General features: G+C 51.7%; 1 protein-coding gene across 1 annotated transcript; it reads right to left on the bottom strand.

Moving 5' to 3' along the window:
* Positions 1-2,553: 2,553 nt before the first annotated feature.
* On the bottom strand, positions 2,554-14,029 carry ZP3 (zona pellucida glycoprotein 3). The gene is made up of 9 exons (XM_075528141.1): positions 13,700-14,029; positions 12,704-12,822; positions 11,842-11,945; positions 11,424-11,601; positions 11,216-11,333; positions 6,932-7,023; positions 6,641-6,789; positions 6,109-6,316; positions 2,554-2,644 (listed from the first exon to the last, which is right to left on the bottom strand). Exons 1-9 carry the CDS (start codon positions 14,027-14,029, stop codon positions 2,554-2,556), a joined length of 1,389 nt encoding a protein of 462 aa, XP_075384256.1.
* Between the last annotated feature and the right edge of the window lie 5,130 nt (positions 14,030-19,159).

Genomic DNA, 19,159 nt, shown 5'->3' with positions numbered 1-19,159 from the left:
CAAGACCGAGTCAGGACCCAGATCTGGGTCCAAAATGCAGTCAAGCGCCTTAAGTTTGGCATTCTCACCCACCACTCAAGATCCATCACAAGGCAAGGAGGTGCAAGCGAAACCAGCTGTCCTGCTGAGCCAGACCCATCTGGAACTTAATATTCGGGGTCATGTCCTTGTCACACTTCCTCCCCACACCAGGCACAGCCATTTCCTTTCTCTAGGAGGACAGCCGCCAGTAGCAGATGGGTGTTATACCTAGACAACATCCCTCTAGGCTGTCCTAGGACTAGTATCAGCTTACAGAGTGGCTCTCACTATACACTATGTGTCATATTAAGTCCTAGTCTCATTCTATAGCTTCGATGCTCCTTAGAAGTGAGGAAGGCGAGACTGCATTTTGTTTCCTTTGGACCCATCGTTGTAAAGACAAATCATTCGAAAAGGCTAACATGCTTGGGAAAGCAGAAGGTCAACAAAGAGGAGGAAAGGCCTGGTGTGATAGTTAGGTTTTGTGTCAACTTGGCTGGGCCGTAGATTCTCCGTAGTTTGGTACTTGAGACCTCCCCCATGAGATGATCTAGCATAATGTAATCAACTCCATGATGAACTCCACTTGAAGCGGCCAAGCAGCCGTGGGAAGTAATCTTAGCGTGAACTGCAATCACTTACTCAGGTGAGGTGTAATGATATTCCTCAGGAGCGTGACCTGCATGGTTAAGTCAACGCTGTAGGGACACAGCTCATTTCTTGTTAGTCCGGATCCTGCATCTGGCTCTTGGGCTTCTGCTTCTTTGGGCTTCTGCTTCTTTGGACTTGAGCCAATGGCCCGCCACATTGCCCGCAGACCCTGGGAGCCATGAGTCCACCACTTGACCTGCTGACATTGAATTCATCCACCAGCCACAGTCTATCTTCTTCATCTTCCTGCTTCCCCATTCAGCAGCCCCAGCTGCCCTGAGTCAGGCAAACCTCCAGCTTAGCATCTGAGCCTTTGACTTAAGCCAGACTAGTATATGTATCACTGGCTTGCTGCTATGAACCCAGGATAACACAACATGCCGTAAAAAAATAACCAAACTGGTGCTCTGTTAGGAAAGATTTTATTGAAGAAATTATTGCATTTCATGAAATGGAGGTCCAAGGAACCTTAAGACACATGAATGTCCTTCTGGGGTTCCTCAGCCCCTCCCCCTCTACCCGCAGAGTTAACAAGGGGAAGTGGCTTCGCATCAAAGAGAACGGTGCAGAGGAAGGGAGGGCGAGTTTACAGAGAGCTGTCAAATTCACAGACCTTTTAACCATTTCCCAGCAAAACCTTCCTTATTTCCTGATACACCCAATGCCAAGATTTTGATCTGGGGTCTGTGGTTGAGCGGGGATCAGGACAATTGTAGATGAAGCCCTTGAAATGCAAAAGCGGTTCAGACTTCATTAAGGAGCAGAGATGCCATGCTTGAATCAACTCTAATCATGATCCAGCTGGAGGACAGCAGAGATTGTTCAGAGGACCTCACCTGGTGATTCTGGGAGCGGGTAAGAGAGAGTGGAGCAAACAGGATTCAATTCTCCCCGTGAGGAAGAGGTTCTGATTCTTACCCTCTTACTTACTGGAGTTCTGACACTGGGTCAAGGGGCCAAAGGCTGAACGAACGGCTTCCTATAAAAGGTGGCAATGAAGGTTTTCATTTTAAATGGAGTTCCCATGTAGGTCTGAAGAGCAGCTCGATTTTTCTCAGATCAAACGATTGGAGGAGATATCCTCACCAACAAACAGGCTCAAACCCACGGGAGACCATGGAGATGGTACGGGAGGGGGCGGCCTCTTCTGTCGACTTGGGGTCACCGTAACTTGATGGCAGCTGACAGCCTTCCAGTAAATCATTCTATCCGAAATGAAGATGAAGGTGTCTCCTTAGGAAAGAAGCTGAGTCGGGCAACGACGCTGCGAGAGTTAAGACGGGCAGTTGGGCTCCAGGTCCAGTGTCTCTGACCAGTGGCCTGCTTCACAAACCCTGATTCAGCTGCGCAGTTGGTCACTAACCCCTGGTCAGCCCAGTTCTTCTCGTCCTCCCGAAGTGAAGCAAAAGCCCCTTTGCTATGATTCCCCACCTGTTTCCTTAAATTTCTCTCTTACACACCATTCCAACCCAGAACCTTTTTGCAAAGAATGGGCCCCAGGCTCCTCTGGGGCTGGGCTGGGCCCGTGCGCATGTACAGCAAATACACCAGCCTCTGCCATTCACCAGGACCCCAGAGTGCCCCAGTGGGAACGCACTGTCCTACCCGAGGCTATTTGTCAACTAAGAGGTCCAACTAAAGAACTCGACACTACCGGACCTCTGTTTATGGATCGAGGTTGGTGAGAGGGCAGGGCAGGGTCAAATCCCTGAACTGGAAGAGGGTAAAGGGTCCAGGTGCCCTCAGTGCGGGGAGCCTGTGGCATTCTGGTGGTGAAACCCCACGCTTGTCTGTTTCTCTTGCACGCAGTGAGTGTCCACTTTATTTCAATCGGTTAATAAAGCAGGACAGGAACCCACAGGTTTGGGCGACAACACAACCTCAGCAGGGCAGGAAGTAGATACCGGGGGCGGGGCCAAAGATGCCCTTTATCTCGGCCTCCAGACCACAGCCTTCACTGCCCCAGATCTTCCTGCCAGAAAGATGTCCTCGTGTCACGGAGAGGGTGAGAGGGTGATGCGGAGAAAAGAGGGAGAAGAGTCTTGTGAGGGCAAGAACAGTGACGTGAGGGGGAGGGGCAATTGGGAGGGGGAGGAGCGAGGGGGAGGGGACGCGGTAGTCAATCTTAGAAAATTATGAGTAAGCATTGACTCGAAGGCTAGGTAAATCTATGGAGACAGCTACTGGATTTATGGTTCCTTGGGGGGATGGCAGGCCAAGTTGGGGAGCTAAGAACGGTGAGTACAAGAATGAAGCAAATGTTCTAAAACTGATTGTGACGATTGTACAACTTTTCTTGATGTGATTGAACTATTGAATTGTATGTGAATTATATGCCAATAAAACTTTATTTTGAGAATGCTGAGGACGAATGAACAAAGGTGCTTTACACGATTGATGTATGGATGGATTGCGATAAGAGTTGTATGAGCCCCCAATAAAATGATTAAAAAATAAAACTATTTATGGGGGGAGAATTGGTTAGATGGTAATGAGCTTTCAAGTTTCAGCATATCTGAATAGTGACCTCAGACTTTAACTGAAACTCCACTTTAAGCATGATCTCGACCCTTCTAAAGAAGGCATTCAGAGTTGACCTTTTTTTTTTAAATCTTCCTTTTCAGACGACAAAAACAAGAACCAGAATTTCTAACTTGGTCTTCTTCATAGTCTGTTCTTAGTCTGGAAGCTCTGCTGAAAACTTATTCACTTAGGGCGACCCTGCTGGTATTTAAAAAGACTGGTGACATAGCATCCACCACCACAGCCACACACAAGCCACCGGGGACCACAAACTGACAGACAAGTAGTGGTAGGATTGCATGTGGTCGTTAGGGGTCCTGGAGTCAGTTCTGACCCACAGTTGTGTTGCTGGGTAGTAGAAGGCCACGTCACTGGTATTTCAGAGGCCAGCGGGGTCACCCAAAGTGAACTGGATTCAGCAGAGCTTCCAGACGGAGAAGAGCCCAGGAGGAAGGAGCCACTGAAAGCCTCGTTCATCCAATTGATTGTACAGTGCTTGCTAAACTTATCTTGGTGCTCTGTTACCTACCAGGTGAATTGTCCTGTCACATCCCCTTATCCAAGCAAGCAGTATCTCCCATGTCAAAGGCTTCCGCTTAAAGTTGATTCAACCTCATAGCCCAGCGGTTCTCAATCTTCCTAATGCCTCAACCCCTTCATACAGTTCATGTTGTGGTGACCCCCTTACTACTTCATCACTGTCATTTTGCTACTGTTAGGAATCGGGCGACCCCCGTGAAAGGGTTGTTCAACCCCCAGGCCCTATGGGCGTCAGCCGCAGTATTCCGAGCCTCCTGTGCAAGAATGGAGGGTGCAGGAGAACAAGGTAGACCAGCGAGACAGACTATGTATCAAGGTTATAGGCCAAGATTTCACAGGGGCCCTCCTTGTCAATAGCCTAGAGAGGATGGCAATGAAGATAAGGAAAAACAAGATAAAACCCAAGGTCACAGCCACCTCAATGTCGCTACCACTGCAACTTCAATTACCGATGTAGACACCCAGATAACCCTAAATCACAAGATGGCAGAGACAAAAGCAGACAATTCACTAGCTAGGAATTCGTCCACTCCCAAGGCTGAGCAGGGCAGGGCTGAGTACATGTAGCTTCCCATCTGTACCATCATCCCATTTAGTCATCCAAGAGTATGACATTCCAGCAAGAAGAAATGAACAAAAAATTGGAGCTGAAGACCTGAAGTGCTTGCCTTTTGCCCATTGACGAGATAACTAGAACTATTTGCATTATCTATGCAGTATAGGGTTTTTATTTTTACCCAAAGATGTCTTTTTGGTATTAACATGTTTTTAAAAGCCTGGTTTTTCTCAATACCTCTTTAAAGGTTTTTAAATTGTTTCCTATCTGGTCAAGTTGAGATTTTTAAGAACCTCATTTTTAATTTGTAATAAGTTTACAGCTTGATTTTTTTTAAAAAAGTCAACTGCAAGCACCTGTTCAAGGTCTTTAAAAAAATGTCATTTTATCATAGTTTGCTGCTCACTTGGGCAGCACATACGAAAAATTGCACTGAAAGGGCTCAAGTAGAAAGAAAATGCTTTGAAGTTGGCAACATATGTACAAATGTGCTTGACACAATGGACCGATGTACGGATTGAGAGGAGCGCTATAAAAGCCCCCACTAAAACGATTGAATTTTTAAAAATTGGAAGGATAAAGATTAGCAGTTCCCATGTAAGAAATTCCTGCTGGGCTAGGAACGACACTTGTGATTCGACCACCTGTACATTTTCTTCCTTCTCCCTCCCTTCGCTTGACCAAAAAAGAGCCCTGGTGTCTCAGTGGGTTATGCACAGAACTGCTACCCACAAGGGTAGCAGCTCAAACTCACTCAGCAGGAGTTAAAAGTCTTAGAAGCCCACAGGGGCTGTTCTACCTTGTCCTGTAGGGTTACGAGTCAGAATCAACTGAAGAACAGAGAGTATTAATTTATCAGGTAAAAAAATTTCTCCCAGCAAAAGAGGGTATGTTCTTGGAAGGTCCCACGTGGAGTTAAGCTCATGAAACACAGTCATTTAATATACTTCTAATCATTTAGTGTTTCCGCTAAGATTGGGTAGAGGGAGGCAGGCAGACTGGCAAGGCATGGAGGGGAAGACCAAATAGCAATCCCAGCGCAGGTCCCAGCCCTCTGGAGGCCTCCTGCCTGAGCTGGTGGCTTAGTGAACATCAAGTCCACGCCTTTGGGTATGTTTGAGCTACAGGCCCAGGGTGACTGCTACACCCAAGACCAGGGAGGAAGCAGAGGGAAGATCGCTCAACTTCTTACCAGCGTCTCAACACTTTGTCTGCTGCCCCTAGGGAAAGTGGGGCTCGACTGTCTCTTGGCCATGACCCCTAACCTACAGTTAGATCACTATTGCCTAGACACAAGACCCCTTTGCTAGCCTAGAAACCAGGCCCACTCCACTTTTGCCCCCACCCCCACAAACTTTTGTTAGGTGCCATTCAGTTGGTTCCGACCCATACTAACCCTGTATACCCCAGGAGACATGGCCCGGCCCTGTGCCATCGTCACATTCCTGCCCCAGCCATGGTGTCAATCCATCTCCGTGAAGGACCTCCTGTATCACTGGCAGACTTGATCAAACATGTCCTTCCCAGGGACTGGGCTTTCCTGGCACAGCCAAAGCTTGTCAGATGAAGTCTCGCTTCTCACTTCTAAGGAGCCCCCAGGGAAAGGAACCCTGGCCCCAGGAAGGTTGTGTTGCCTAGCCTAGAAGCCAGGGGGAAATATAGGTTTTCCTTCCCTGTGCAGACAGGTAGATTCACAGCACCTGCTGGTACCTGGATTGTCGATTTCAGCCCAGAGCAAACGTTTCCAGCCCCTGCCCCTGATCAGCAGTCACTCCACGACACCCGAGAGGTTGCTTTTTCTTTATTGGGAAGCATACCCGGAACACAGCACAGGGTAGGAGATTGTACGCTGCCACTTGGCAAGGCCCAGGACCACAGCAGCCAGGCTCAGGGTCACCACCACCACCAGCCCTAAAGCCAGGCTCACGGAGCTGTGAGCAGCTGAGGTCCAGCCCTCCCTACTGTGGTCGCCAGCCTTTCCCAGGAAGATCAGCGGCCCCACCGTAAGGTCTGCTTCTTCCGTCACTGTGAGAAAGAAAGACACCTTAGTCCCCCCAATTCCCACTCCCCCTTTCTGAGGATCAGCTTAAGCCATTGTGCTCGCTGGCCCCCAGCATTACTCTCTACACCCCGGCAGGTTTCAGTAGACTCAGGATAACAGCGGGCTGGGGGCATGGAGCTCCTCCTATTGAAGCCTATACTTTATTAGGTGCCCTGAAGCTCCCCACCCCCCTGCATGATCACCCTGAAAGAATGAGGGAGAAGAGGCGAGCCCCTGCTCTCCCATACATTGGTAGGTGTTCTAGGTGAAGGGGCAAGCGATAGCACGGCGGCCGAGCCAAGACATACCCTGTCTCCGTTTGCGGGACACCAGCTTCTGCCACTGGCTCACCGACAGCTGGTCTATGGGGGGCAGCCTCCTGGGAGGATCCGGCACACCACAGTTGCCCTGGTTACAGCACTCACAGATGTCACTTGTGCCTTCCACAGGGTGCCAACTGAGGAGGAGAGGAGAGGCTTAGCAGGGTTTTGCTGCCTGCAGGAAAGTCTGATGCTCCCATCTCCATGGCAGGGACAGACTTGGAGAGGAGCAGTCAGTTGGGGTTTCCGCTTCCATCATAGGCTCTGCTTTGTTCTTACCTATTGGTTGTCTTGTTGAAGGAGCAGGCTTTGTTGAGCCTGTCTGGGGCTTGCTCATCCGGAGTGACCTTCAGATGACAGGTGATATAGATCTAGAAGTTGAGAACCATGGAAAATAACCATCTGTAATCAAGGGGCCATGAGGATGGGGGAAGGGGGAGGGAGGGAGGAAAAAAAGCTGATTCCAAGGGTTCAACGGAAAGTGTCCAGAAAAGAACAATGACAATAGATGTACGAATATGTCAGATACAGTTGATGTATGGATTGTGACAAGGGTTATAAGAGCCCCCAAGAAAGATTTTTTTTTTTAAGAACCATTAGTAGGCCATGCTAATGACTCTCAGGAGACCTTAGCCCCTACATAACCCTTACCCTTCTGACCATTGAAGAGCACCCATCTAGAGATGCAGCCCCAGAGGGGCAAAGGTCAACTTGCCGCAAGACAGCCGAACCAGTAGCAAATCCCACTTGGGACGACCAGTCTGCAGCCTTTCCTGCCTGACCCCGTTGAGAATCATGAAGGGTGATGCTGGGGAAGAGGAGCCCTGTTACCAACACCCCTGCTAAGACTGCCGTCTTGACTAGCCAACAATCGGCTTTTCTTCTCAAGAGAAATCACCAAGGGGGGGGGCTCCATTTTGCAGCTGAGGAATGGTGCAAGTCACTTTGGGGACTCAAGGTCTCTAGGCAACCAAGGGGTCTTCCTTCCACTACTTTTGGAATTCTTATTTCAGGCTTGGAGTCCTAGCTCGCTGGCGGTTTCTCCTTAGTCTTTAAGGCATGGCTCCTGAGCGGTTGCTGTACCAGAGCGCGCCAAGAAATGTATGGAAACATCCATTAGCTTGCAATTCCATCTCTCCTTATTTGGGTGTGGGAAGTGCCCTTGTACGTGCCCTATGTCATTAACTCCCATCAAGCTGAACCCAGACTCCTCATTGTGACTCCAAAACTACCCTGGTTCCAGCACCATATCCCGTGATCAGTTACAAAGCAAATCATTGGGGATCCATAGGATGGCTGTAACCCGATTTTCAGAAGCCAGTCCAGCAGCTCTTTCTGGTCCCTCTGTGGAACTCTGGCCAGCCTTTGTGCAATTCCCAAACCTCCATTGCCAGGAGGGTGGTGGGTCACGGCACTGTATGAGGTACCTTGAGGGAATTCAGCCCAGTTCTGCACGGGTGGTAAGCATTCTACCACGGACACCCCCCTCTATCTGCCTTAGCGATAGCTCCCCATGTCAATGTATCCATGGCATGTGAACCAGATGTGACTAGGTTAGCACCCTGACCTAGACCTGGCACAGCCACCATCTCTAGGAAATGCTATCCGATCACCCTCCTCTAGCAAGGGTTCCAGGAGGCACTCAAGCACATGGCTGGGAACCAAGGACTCCCAAAATCCAGCTTAGCTGTCAGGATCATGGTCCCCTGGCCCACCTTCTGCTGTGAAGCCAACACCCAATCCCACCCCCTCAGGTAAGCCCTGGTCCACTGGTCAGAGATAGCTCCAACAGAGTTCCCCCCCCCCCTCTCTAGGCAGGCTTCAATACCGCCCCCCCCCCCCATCCAATTTTACCAAGGAATGGAGCCCATGCCATTCAGAAGCCTCTCCTGAAGTTACGAACCGTGACCGCCACCTAGTGTCCGAGTTCTTCAGCAGGAAAACTCCCAGGGCCATAAAACAGAAAAGCTGCCTGCTATCCAGTGGATACTGACCCAGAGCGACCTCATGGGACAGGGTGAATCCACCCAATCACTCACCGTCATCGAATCCATGCCGATTCAGTGATCTGAGAGTTTGACCGCAAAGCTGCTGGTAGTTTTGAACTGCAAGCATGCAAATCGCAGCCCAACACATAACCACGGTAGGCATCTAAGTGCCTCTCCACCCCCCCAAAACAAAACTGGTTGCTCTTGAGTCAATCCTGACTCATAGCGACCCTATAGGACAGGGTAGAACTGGCCCTGTGAGTTCTAGGACGGGAATAACTATGGAAATAGAAAGCCCCTTCTCCCTCAGAGCTACGGGTGGTTTTGATCTGCTAGCCGACCTTGCAGTTAGCAGCCCAATAGGTAATTGCTAGGCCACCAGGGCTCTAAGTGGGCCCCAGCAGTTCAAATCCGTGTTGTCCAAGGTCAACGGCACTCTATACAAGCAGTTTTTCTGACCTCCGAGGTGATGGGCAGTCAGAGCCTGGATACCCCTGGCTTACATCGCTTCTTCCCAACCAGCTATTCTGAATGCACCAACTCCACCCACTCTTGTCTTGGATTTTAGAGAAAACCTGGTCGTTTTTAAGATTCTCCCAGCATGTCCAGGCCAGAGGTCAGTCCTTCTCCCATGCTTCCGGCTCCCTCTCCGCCCCCCCCCCACCCCGCCCCGCCCCCTAGTCATCAGGAGCAGAGTCCACTTTCTAGCTACTTTCTTCTCCACCCCTCCCCACCCTCCACCTCTAACCCTTTTGGGGTGTGTGAGCTTTCCGATTTGGTTTTCAAGCTGTGGCCTGCAGACCAGCTGCATCAGCTTCACCTGAATGCTTATTAGAAATGCAAATTCTCACCCAGCTCCAGGGCAAGTGAAGAAACGGGAACCTCCAGCAATGCGTTCAAGCAAGCCCTCCGGGTGACCTGTGTGCACTGAAGTTTCAGAAATACTGGTCTAGGACCATCGACGTCAAGAAGCTATGCTATGAAGAATTCTTCACACCCACTCCTCCCCGCCCCCCGCCACCTGCGATTATAGCCCTTAGTCACCATCCTCCCTCAATCACAAAATAGCATCCATCCCCTTGGCTCAACCTTCAGCCAGACAGTAGACAGGTGACCAGTTGATCATCAGGTAGGTTTGCACACCTTAACACCATGAACCCTTCTGAATCAAAGGACAAAGTCCAGACGGCAGGATCGGTGAAGGCGAATGGAAACGAAAGGCAGGGAAGCAGCCACAGGGAAGCGCTGTCCCGTTGTGGGAATGGCAGCCAATGACAAGAAACAGGCGTGTGAACTGTTGAACAGAAAAATCAATTTGCTCGAAAACCTTCAAACCTTCACCCAAATCGCGTACTTTTTGTTAAGTCTTTATATCTCCTCCTTTCTTGCTTTTCATTCAAACCCCCAGAAACCTTGACATTTACACTCTTTGGTCAAGTCGCTCACTCACCCTCCCCTCCCCCCTTCATCCAGGCTCCTGCCCTGCCAATACGGTTGGTCCGTGGTTGTGCGTCTTCATCTTTGCACTCGGGGTACATCTCTGGGCCCCGCCACCCCCATTCTCATTTGTTCTGATTCTGCAGCCTCTGGCTTACTTTCCTACCCTTTATGAGGTGTTTTAAACCTCTTAAAAATTCACATTGCTATATAGCGTCTAGGGTCCTAAAGGCTTGAAGGTAAATAGGCAGTCATCTAGCTAAGAAGCAATGAAGCCCCACATGGAAGCAGCACACCAACCTGTGATCTTGAGGTGTTGACGGGATCAAGTATCCGGCATCTCTAAGACCCAGAACAAAATCATGCCAATGTGTATTGGGGAGGGTGGGGAGGCTCAGAGTGGAGACCCAAAGCCCATCTGTAGACAATTGGACACCCCCTTAAAGGAGAGTCACAAGGGAGAGATGAGCCAGTCAGTGTGCAGTAGAGCCCCGATAAAACATACAACTTTCCTCTAGTCCTTAATGCCTCCTCCTCCATCATGACCTCAATTCTACCTTACAAATCCGGCTAGACCAGAGCATGCACACTGCTGCAGATCAGAGCTGAAAACACAGGGAATCCAGGACAGATAAACCCCTCAGGACCAACAATGAGAACAGATACCAGGAGGGTAAGGGGAAGTTTGGGGGGGAGGGGGAAATTGATCACTAGGGGTCAATATATAACCCCCTCCCCAAGGGGACAAACAGAAAAGTGGGTGAAGTGTGACAGGATGTGAAAAAGAATATAAAGTATCAAGGGTTCATGAGGAAGGGGGGGGGGAAGGAGCTGATACCAAGGGTCAAATAGGAAAATGCTTTGAAAATGATGGCAACAATGTACTTGACACAATGGATGCATGTATGGATTGTGATGAGATACAAGAGCCCCCGATGAATTTAATTTGAAAAGTTCACATTGCCTGGAGCTTCTAAAAGACCTCATATGTCAAGTTTATGGTTTTATTTGGAAAGCTAGGACCAGGACCTGCCCAGCTGGTTGGTTGCAGGGGCGTTCATGATTGATCACAGCGGAATGTTAAGCCTGGTCAGGTTGATCCTGAAGCTCAGGCAAAATAAAATGAAGACGTGATTACCATTTTTCTGGAATCGTTGGCAAAGTGAAAGACATCCACCGTGAACTGGAGCATGTCTGGCCCGGGTCGAGGGGCGTGGAACACGGAGACGGAATCGGAAAGCCCATCCACGAGACAGCTGGGAAGAGAATCGGGATGGCCTTAGAGGCTAGGGTAGGGGCGGGCCCCTTGCTACACAGTTCCTGGAAAAAGGTTGCCGAGCCCTTACCCGTGAAAGTCCACGATGGTGTGATGAGGGGAGGTGGTCCTGGCTGGGATCGGCGTGGCCACACAGTGGTCCACGAAGAGTCGGAGTGGCACGTGGCTGCCCATGTGGACCGCGGCCTGAAGGTGAGCCGTCTCCCCGAGACGGAAGGTAGGGACCTTCTTCTCAGCATTCCAGTCCTCTGAAAAAGCAAACCCACTGCCATGATCAAGGCGCTTGGGGCACAGACCTATTCCGGGGAGTTTCTAGACCGGGAATCTTTATCGAAGGGGAACAGCCACTTTAAAAAATTTGTTTCCTCCTGTGGAACGGCTAGTGGACTCCTGTGATCTTTCGATGGGAGTCCAACGCTTAAGCCACCACAAGCCTTAAAGATGCGGAGCGATTTCGCTGTGGGCCCCCACCCCGACCCCTTGCTTACTCTCCATCAGGCGCAGAGAAAAAGCCAGTTTCTCCTCCGACAGCACCGTGGTCCGGAAGGGCACCCAGGTGGGCATGACGGCCTGGCTGCTCACGTTGCCCTGCCTGGGAGAGGGGAAACAGCTGCAGCCCACACCTACCCTCCACCTCACACCAGCTGGCCCCAACCGGGAGGGTGTCTCACGTCTGCCCCACTGCAGAGCCCGCAGCTGCAATCAAGCCAGCGGTCTGAGTCTGCGCCTTGACCTTCCAGAATGGCTGCTTCCACCTGCAAGGGATCCAACTCTGGCTCCCCCGGGGGCTCCCCCTGTGGTGGCATGTGGGCTGACGCAGGAAGAGGGTGACATCTGAAGTCAGACGTTTGGTTCCCAAACCCTCCTCCTCGGCTTTTTGCTGACTGGCCCTGCACACGCCAGGGCTGGCGTGAGGCGTTTTCTGAGGCAGCGGTCTCTGGCCATTGTCCCTCAGGATTCTGGGACTCCCACTCAGCTCCTAACTCACTGACATCAAGCCAATGTTGACTCAAAGCCACCCTTATAAGGACAGGGTAGAACTGCCCCTGTCAGTTTCCAAGACTACCTGTTGACAGGAGTAGAAAGCCTCGACTTTCTCCTTCGGAGAGGCTGGTGGTTTCGACCTGCCGACACCTTGCGGATCACAGCCCAATACATCACCCAGTAGGCCACCTGGGCTCCTTTGACTTCAACTAAGAGGCAGCCAGATCCCCGAGGTATTTTGGAGAAACATGCTAGACCCAGGAAGTCCTAGTCCCTCCCAGAAAGCGCAGTGGCCGCAGCCCCAGACAGCTGACAGATCTAAGGAGGCTTGAGTCAGAGCTGTGGCAGGCCTTGTCCTTCACCGACCTGGGATAGTGGCACTCGATGGGGACCTTGGCCGGGTCAGTCCTCAGGATGTACAGGTTTCCCACCGGGCGGGGTCTGTGGAGCAGGAAGGTGCTGTACACCAGGGCATCACCGGTCACCTGAAGGAAAGACCAGGGGTTAGTCACCGGGCCCTGTGCCCATGGTGTACCTGAAACCCAGGCGCAGAAGGGGCCACACCTGGCCCTGCCCTGACTGGCCCCGTCTTCGGGTTCTCTGCATCTTGGCTTTCTTCTAGCAAACTCTCCAGGTGGCTAACCGGGGGAGCTGATGGCAAAGATGAAAACGCAGAGGCCCATATTCAAGAATTAAGAATTTTGGGACAGTAGTAGCAGAACCTGAACCCAGGCCTGTTGTAGCGCAAGGAGCCCGAGGGGGCATTGGGAGGGTTAAGCGCTGGGCTGCTAACCACCAGGTCAGTCGTTCAACCCCGCCCCCCCCCGCCCCCCGCTGCTCTGTGGGAGATTCTCTGCACCTGGAAGAGGGACCGTTTTGACGGACCCTCTAGCTCTTGGTGGACAATCAGGAGTCAGCAGGGACTCATGGGCAGAGGGTTCGGAGGGTGGGAGGGGCACAGAGTAATCATCCTTGAAGTGGGCTAGGGCCCCAAGAGATTCTGGACATGATCAGTGAACCCCACACGAAAAAGGCATTGCCCAAGTTTGCTGCGCACTGGCATCTCCTGGGAGGCGGAGGCATCCTGTCCCTCACCCCTCCCAATGTCATTGGTTTAGGATGGAGCCTGTAGGTCATGCACCCTCCAGAGGACTCCAAGCACAGGTAACTCTGGACCCCACCCCCACCCCCACCCCTATCTCCAGCTTCAGATCTCAATGGTCCACCTCTTCCAGCCACAAGCACGAAAGGACTTGCTCCAGTCCCATCTCCATGGGGACACGTCACACTGCGTCCCTGCTGCTGCCTACCTCCCTGGACTCCCACCCAAGCCAGACCCGAGGGCTCAGCGGCCAGCCTCACCTGCACCCGGTTTCCACACTCATGCAGGCCAACCTCAAACCTGACCACGGCGGCCGTGTCCTCGGAGGCCAAGGGCTTACAGTGCTCAGGGCCTAGGGTCAGGTCTGAAGGCCTCACGAGCTTCCCGGTGCCAAAGAGGTTTTTGCTGACAGTGACCACCAGCTGGGCCTCCAGGCACTCCACCAGAACGGGAGGTGAGCGGGGGGTGGGGGGAACAGGCAACACGGGGCCACCGGCTTCACCGTGAAGGAACCAGATGGGGTGGGGGCAGCACAACTCGGTGCCTCCCCAGAGCAAAAAGCAGATGAAGAGCCCGTAGCTCAGCCCCATGGTGCCTCCAGAGCCACGCTGGCAAAGGAGAGAGGGGCCCGGCCCAGCCATCTTATACCCTGGGAGGATGACCCACTCACACCTGGGCTCCCACCTGCCTCCCTCCCTTCTCCAGCCAATCCAGTGGGCTAGGCCCTTGTTCCCGAGATGGGCCCCTGGTCCAGCACAATGGGTCTCACCTGGGAGCTTGTTAGTGACACACAGCATCTCTCCCCCTCCCCCCCCCCCAGCCAATTGCATCACAAACTGCATTTCTCCAGGTGATTTGAACTCACGATGGAGCTACAGGAGTGCTGAGCAGGCAGCCGGGACTTCTGACCTGCTCTCTATTCCAAACACATGCCCAGCCCCTGCGCTGGGTCTACGCTCAGGAAATCCACAGCCCTCTTGGGAGCCAATGGCTGCCTGAGACCAGGAGAGAGACCGTGAATGAAAGTCCTGGTGCGTGTGATCAGAGTTGACAGGGAGCGCAGTAAGGGCGAAGGACAGGAGGGGCTGTCCATTAAGCCAGGGAGAATGATGTGAAGAAAAGGGCAGGGGGGTGGAGTGGGGAGAGAAGGGCTCAGACGTAGGGAGACATCTGAATGGAGGAGGGTGGTCGGGTGCCTTCAAGCTTATCTGCTCGGACCCAGAGCAACCTGATGTAGAGCCAAATGAAATACCACGAGTCCCATGGCCCCCTCTCAGGGTGGCTGTCTCTGGGCCCATTGCTGCAGTCGCTGAGCCAAGCCTCCCTGTTCAGGATCTTCCTCTTTTTCTCTGACTCTCTACTTAATCGAGCGTGATGTCCTTTTTCCAAGGACAGAGCTCTCCTGACATGTCCAAATGACATACGAAGTCTTGCCATCCTCGCCTCCAAGCAAGGCTGTGGCCCTGGGACAGCTAGCTGGAGACACGGAATCCTAGGAGCGGGGCTCTGGGCAAGGGGCATGGGCATGCCTGTTATCTTCAGCTGTGCCTGCCAGTTGTGCTGGGATTAGGGTGGGGTAGGCTGGGGACCAGAGAGCAGGGCCTCCCTGAAGTCTCATAGCTGTCTCTTCTCCCTCCCTGTCGTGGAGCTTGGAGGGCTTCAGAGAAGAGAAAAAACAAAAAGATGGTGGGGGCAGAGGAGGAGGAGAGTGGGGAGTGATTCCCAAGGGTGAGCATATGTGACAATTACATCATCTGTCAACTCGAGCAAAGGGGTGGAGTCTAGCCTGTCCAGTCTGGCCATAGGCAATGAGGCCTCTGTGTGGGTATGTTCTTTTCCTGAGAATTCTGGGAACTCCTGTCTTCCTCCTGTTGATAAGTCACATGGACCTACGCTGGTGGCAGCCAGAGCCCCGGAGCTAGAGGAGCCACATGGAGACCCACGCCAGTGATGAGATGCTTCCACCACCACTGGATCCACAAGACTCTCCACCCACTGGACTGTGATCTTCCTGTACTCAGCATCATTGTATGAGTGTGAAGAGGAATGTGTAGACTGGTATCGGCCATATTTGACTTAGGGACTTAATCTGGACCGGGCTGGGATGTTTTCTTAATATGCAATTGCTCTTTGATAGAAAGCTCTCTTACACACACGAGTGCCTCTGGATTAGTTTCTCAGGTCAACCCAGACTAATATAGTGTATATGATGGGGTGAGGCTAGGTCAGGATGCCGGGACTGTAGCACACCTTGGGGAGCACGTGGAGGGAACCTGTTCAGGGAAGTCAACAGGCATCCTCAGGTCTGGGGTCCATTTGGGAACGATCTCTACATGTCAGGTCACCATGGCACCGGGAAGGTCAATGTGAGCTGAACACCGTTCCTTTCCTAGGGCTGCAGTAAGCAACCACCACAGCAGGGGGGTGTGTGTCTTCAAACAGAAATCTCTCATCTCGCAGTTTTAAGGCCGAGCAGCCATGGTTCAAGGTGTTGATAAGGCCATGCTCTTTCTGAAAGTTCAAGAAGATTCTCCCTTGTCTTCCCTGGTGCCCCCCAGGCATGCCTTGGCTTGTAGCTGCAGCGTAATTGTTATCACGTGGCCATCTTCCCTCCATCTGTCTCTCTGTGTCTTTCTGTCCCTTCTCTTTCATAGGACACTTGTCATCCTAGACTTGAGATTCCATCCCCTTTGAGTCTATTCTCCTCTTGAACGTCACTGAAAACGTTTCCAAATAAGGACAGGCACCAGGCGTTGGGACTGCAGCCTTCATGTGAGAGGGACCCGGTTTTATCCATAACAAGCACTCCTCGTGACTCAGCGCAGAGTACAGATGCAATCACTCTTGCCCAGGCAGGGTGCATAGTCAGGTCAGCCTGGTGCAGAGGCTTGGGCTCATTTCTCTTCACAACACCAGGCGTGAGCTAGCGGGAGGAGCACACGGTCTCCTGGGAGATGCAGACATCACGCCAATCAAATGCACTTCCAGAGTTGCCCTAATGGGGGCAGGTCTAGACCAGGGCCACAAGGGTGCATAGCGGATAAACCGGCTGGGCTACTGGAGGAAGGTCGGGAGAGGTGGAAGTAAGCTGGCTTTGTGGGCAGCTGGGTGATCCCTTCAAGAAGAAATCTGCTTGGGAAGACATAGGCTGGCATACTGAGGACACTAAAGAAGCAAATCCAATATATGTGTATACATATAAAATAACATTTTTTAAAACTCACTTTGATTCTGACTCATAGAAATCCTGAGATTTTATATCTTTACATGAGGATCTCTGAGATTTTATATCTTTACAGGAATAGAAGGTCTCATTTTCCCCCAACAGACCAGCTGGTAGTTTTGAACTGCTGACCTTGCGGGGTTAGCAGTCCAATGCATGACCCACTATGCTATCAGGGTTCCTTTGTGCATATATATAAAGAGGCTTCTATCAGGAAAATGGTTCACACGGTTCTAGAAGAAGACAAGTTCCAAGTCCATAGTTCAGGTGTTACGCTGGAGGCGTCTCCAGACTCTTGTAGCTGCAGGGGCTGATGAACCCAAGTCTGCAGGAAGACAACAGGTTTGCAGCTGCAGAGGCAGGGGAATCCAAGGCCACTGACAGCTCCCAGGATCAACAGGTCATTGACTCAAATCCAAGCAACCAGAGACTGTGAGTCAGATGCAGGATCCAGATCCAGCAAAAGGCAAGCAAGCTTTCCCACAGCATCTACTTATGTGGGAAGCAGGCCACATCCTCCAGGAAAGCCATCACAGAAGGCTTCCTGGATCTTAACTGCCAAACCGATAAGAATTGGCCAAGTTGGCCCAACACCTTAACATGAGAACAGAATGCAGATAGAGGTCAGAGACTGAAGCAAGACTGACCAAATTGGTGCGGTCATGCAGGACCGGAACCATCAGATGACCAGTTTGTGTTTTGTTCTGGGGTGGGGGGAGAGAGAGAGAGAGAAATGAGGACAGGGAAGGACTGGACTTGATCCATCTTCCTCAGTGGCAGCAAGAACGAGGGAACCATGGACCCTGTAACTCAAGACAAGGAAGCTGATGACAGACACCCTTTGAGCTTCAAAAGTTCATCTTCCTTTTGTGAAGTCATGTCATCCTGCTTAGCTTTACGAGTCTCAGTTTCTCCCTCCGGGCCACCAGCCTCAGGATCTGAGCCCTTGATGACCAACTACACGCTAGAGGAGGAGGAATCTGGAGGTGGAGGTGAAGGTGCAAACGAGTATAAAGTCTGCGAGGGTGCTGGGGAGGGAGGACTTGGGGAAGCATGTGGCCACATTCGCTGGCAGCTATGGGCTTGCCCTGTGGAGCAGTTCTCAGACAAAGGCCCTGCTCCTATAGCCTGTCCTGGGGCTCAAATCACTAGAACTCGAAGCAAAGGGCTATTGAACATTTTGGCAGAAGACCATAGGTGTTTGATGGACCAGCCACCTTCTATGAGGTTGTTTTTTTTAAGTTCGTGGAAAAACAGAATAAAAAGATAAAGGAATTCTCCTGCCCTCCTCCCCCTGCCCCACCCCTTGAACTGTTTTAAGTCTCCTCATATGGTCGGGGGTGTGGGAAGCAGGCCACATCCTCCAGGCTAGTAAAGCTAAGCCAGGGATGTGAGGCTGGGCTTTCAGAAGCATGAACCTCTTTGAATGGACTGTGGAATGGAGACTGGTCTGCTAGCCTAGGGAAGGCGGCCCAGAAAGGAGTGCTGAGAAGGTGGCCTCTAAGCAGCCTGGAATGAGGTGAGGGGGAGTCCTGCCACCGTGGGAAAGCAAGGTGTACATGAGAAGGCCCTGAGGCAGGAGCAGCTTCGCTCCTTGTTCACTGAATAGCAAGGAGGCCTGAGTGGCGGGAGCAGAACGAGGCAGAGGGAGAGGTGAGCCATGCGCCCATAGAGGTCTCCTGGGACTGATAGGTGTAGGGTTTGTAGGCTTTAAGATCTTATCCTATAGGGAAGTGACTCAAAGGTGAGAGCAGCAGAGTAACAGGACATCATTCCCCTTCCAAAAGGGTACCCGGATCACTGTACGCAGGATGTACCGGCATGGATGGAAGCAAGGAGACCAATTAGGAGGCGGCTGACGAGGTCCAGGTGAGAGATGATGATGGTTCGCCTTAGAGCAGATTTCTCAGTCTTAATACTATCCACAGTTTGGACCGATGAGTCTATGTTTCTATGCTCTGTGGGATATTGATCCGCATACCTGGCTATGAGAATTCAGCGGTACGTCAACTTGGCTGGGCCAGGATTCTCAGTGGTTGGACTGTTAAGATGTAGTTAGTGCCCATGATAAAAATCTAATATGATGTCATCATTCCCATGATGAGATTTGCCTGGAGCAGCCAATCAACGGAAAGGGAGTTTCCTTGGGGTTGTGAGCGGCTTTCAATATGTGTGGATACTCTGGCAAATTCTGCTCGCTTTTTGTGGGGTCTGGATCCTGCATCTGGCTCGTCACCCGACTTCTGGTTCCTTGCACATGGACCAGTGGTCTGCCAGTCCTGGGAGTTGTCAGTAGTCTAGCATCTTACCTACTAACCTTGGATCCCCCTAGCTCCTGTAGCTACCTGATTCAGGGAAAGCCTCCAGACCAATGTCTACCCACAGACTTGGAACTTGTCAGTCTCGGCATCTGTGTGAGCCTTTTCCTTGAGATGAACTTCTCTGTAGATGTCCATTTTACTAGGTTTGCTTCTCCAGACAACAAAGTCTGAGATGC

Source organism: Tenrec ecaudatus, chromosome 12 (assembly GCF_050624435.1).
Source record: "Tenrec ecaudatus isolate mTenEca1 chromosome 12, mTenEca1.hap1, whole genome shotgun sequence".
Lineage (NCBI taxonomy): Eukaryota > Metazoa > Chordata > Mammalia > Afrosoricida > Tenrecidae > Tenrec > Tenrec ecaudatus.
Note: the sequence above shows the minus strand (reverse complement) of the source record. Positions and strands in the feature narration are given on the sequence as shown.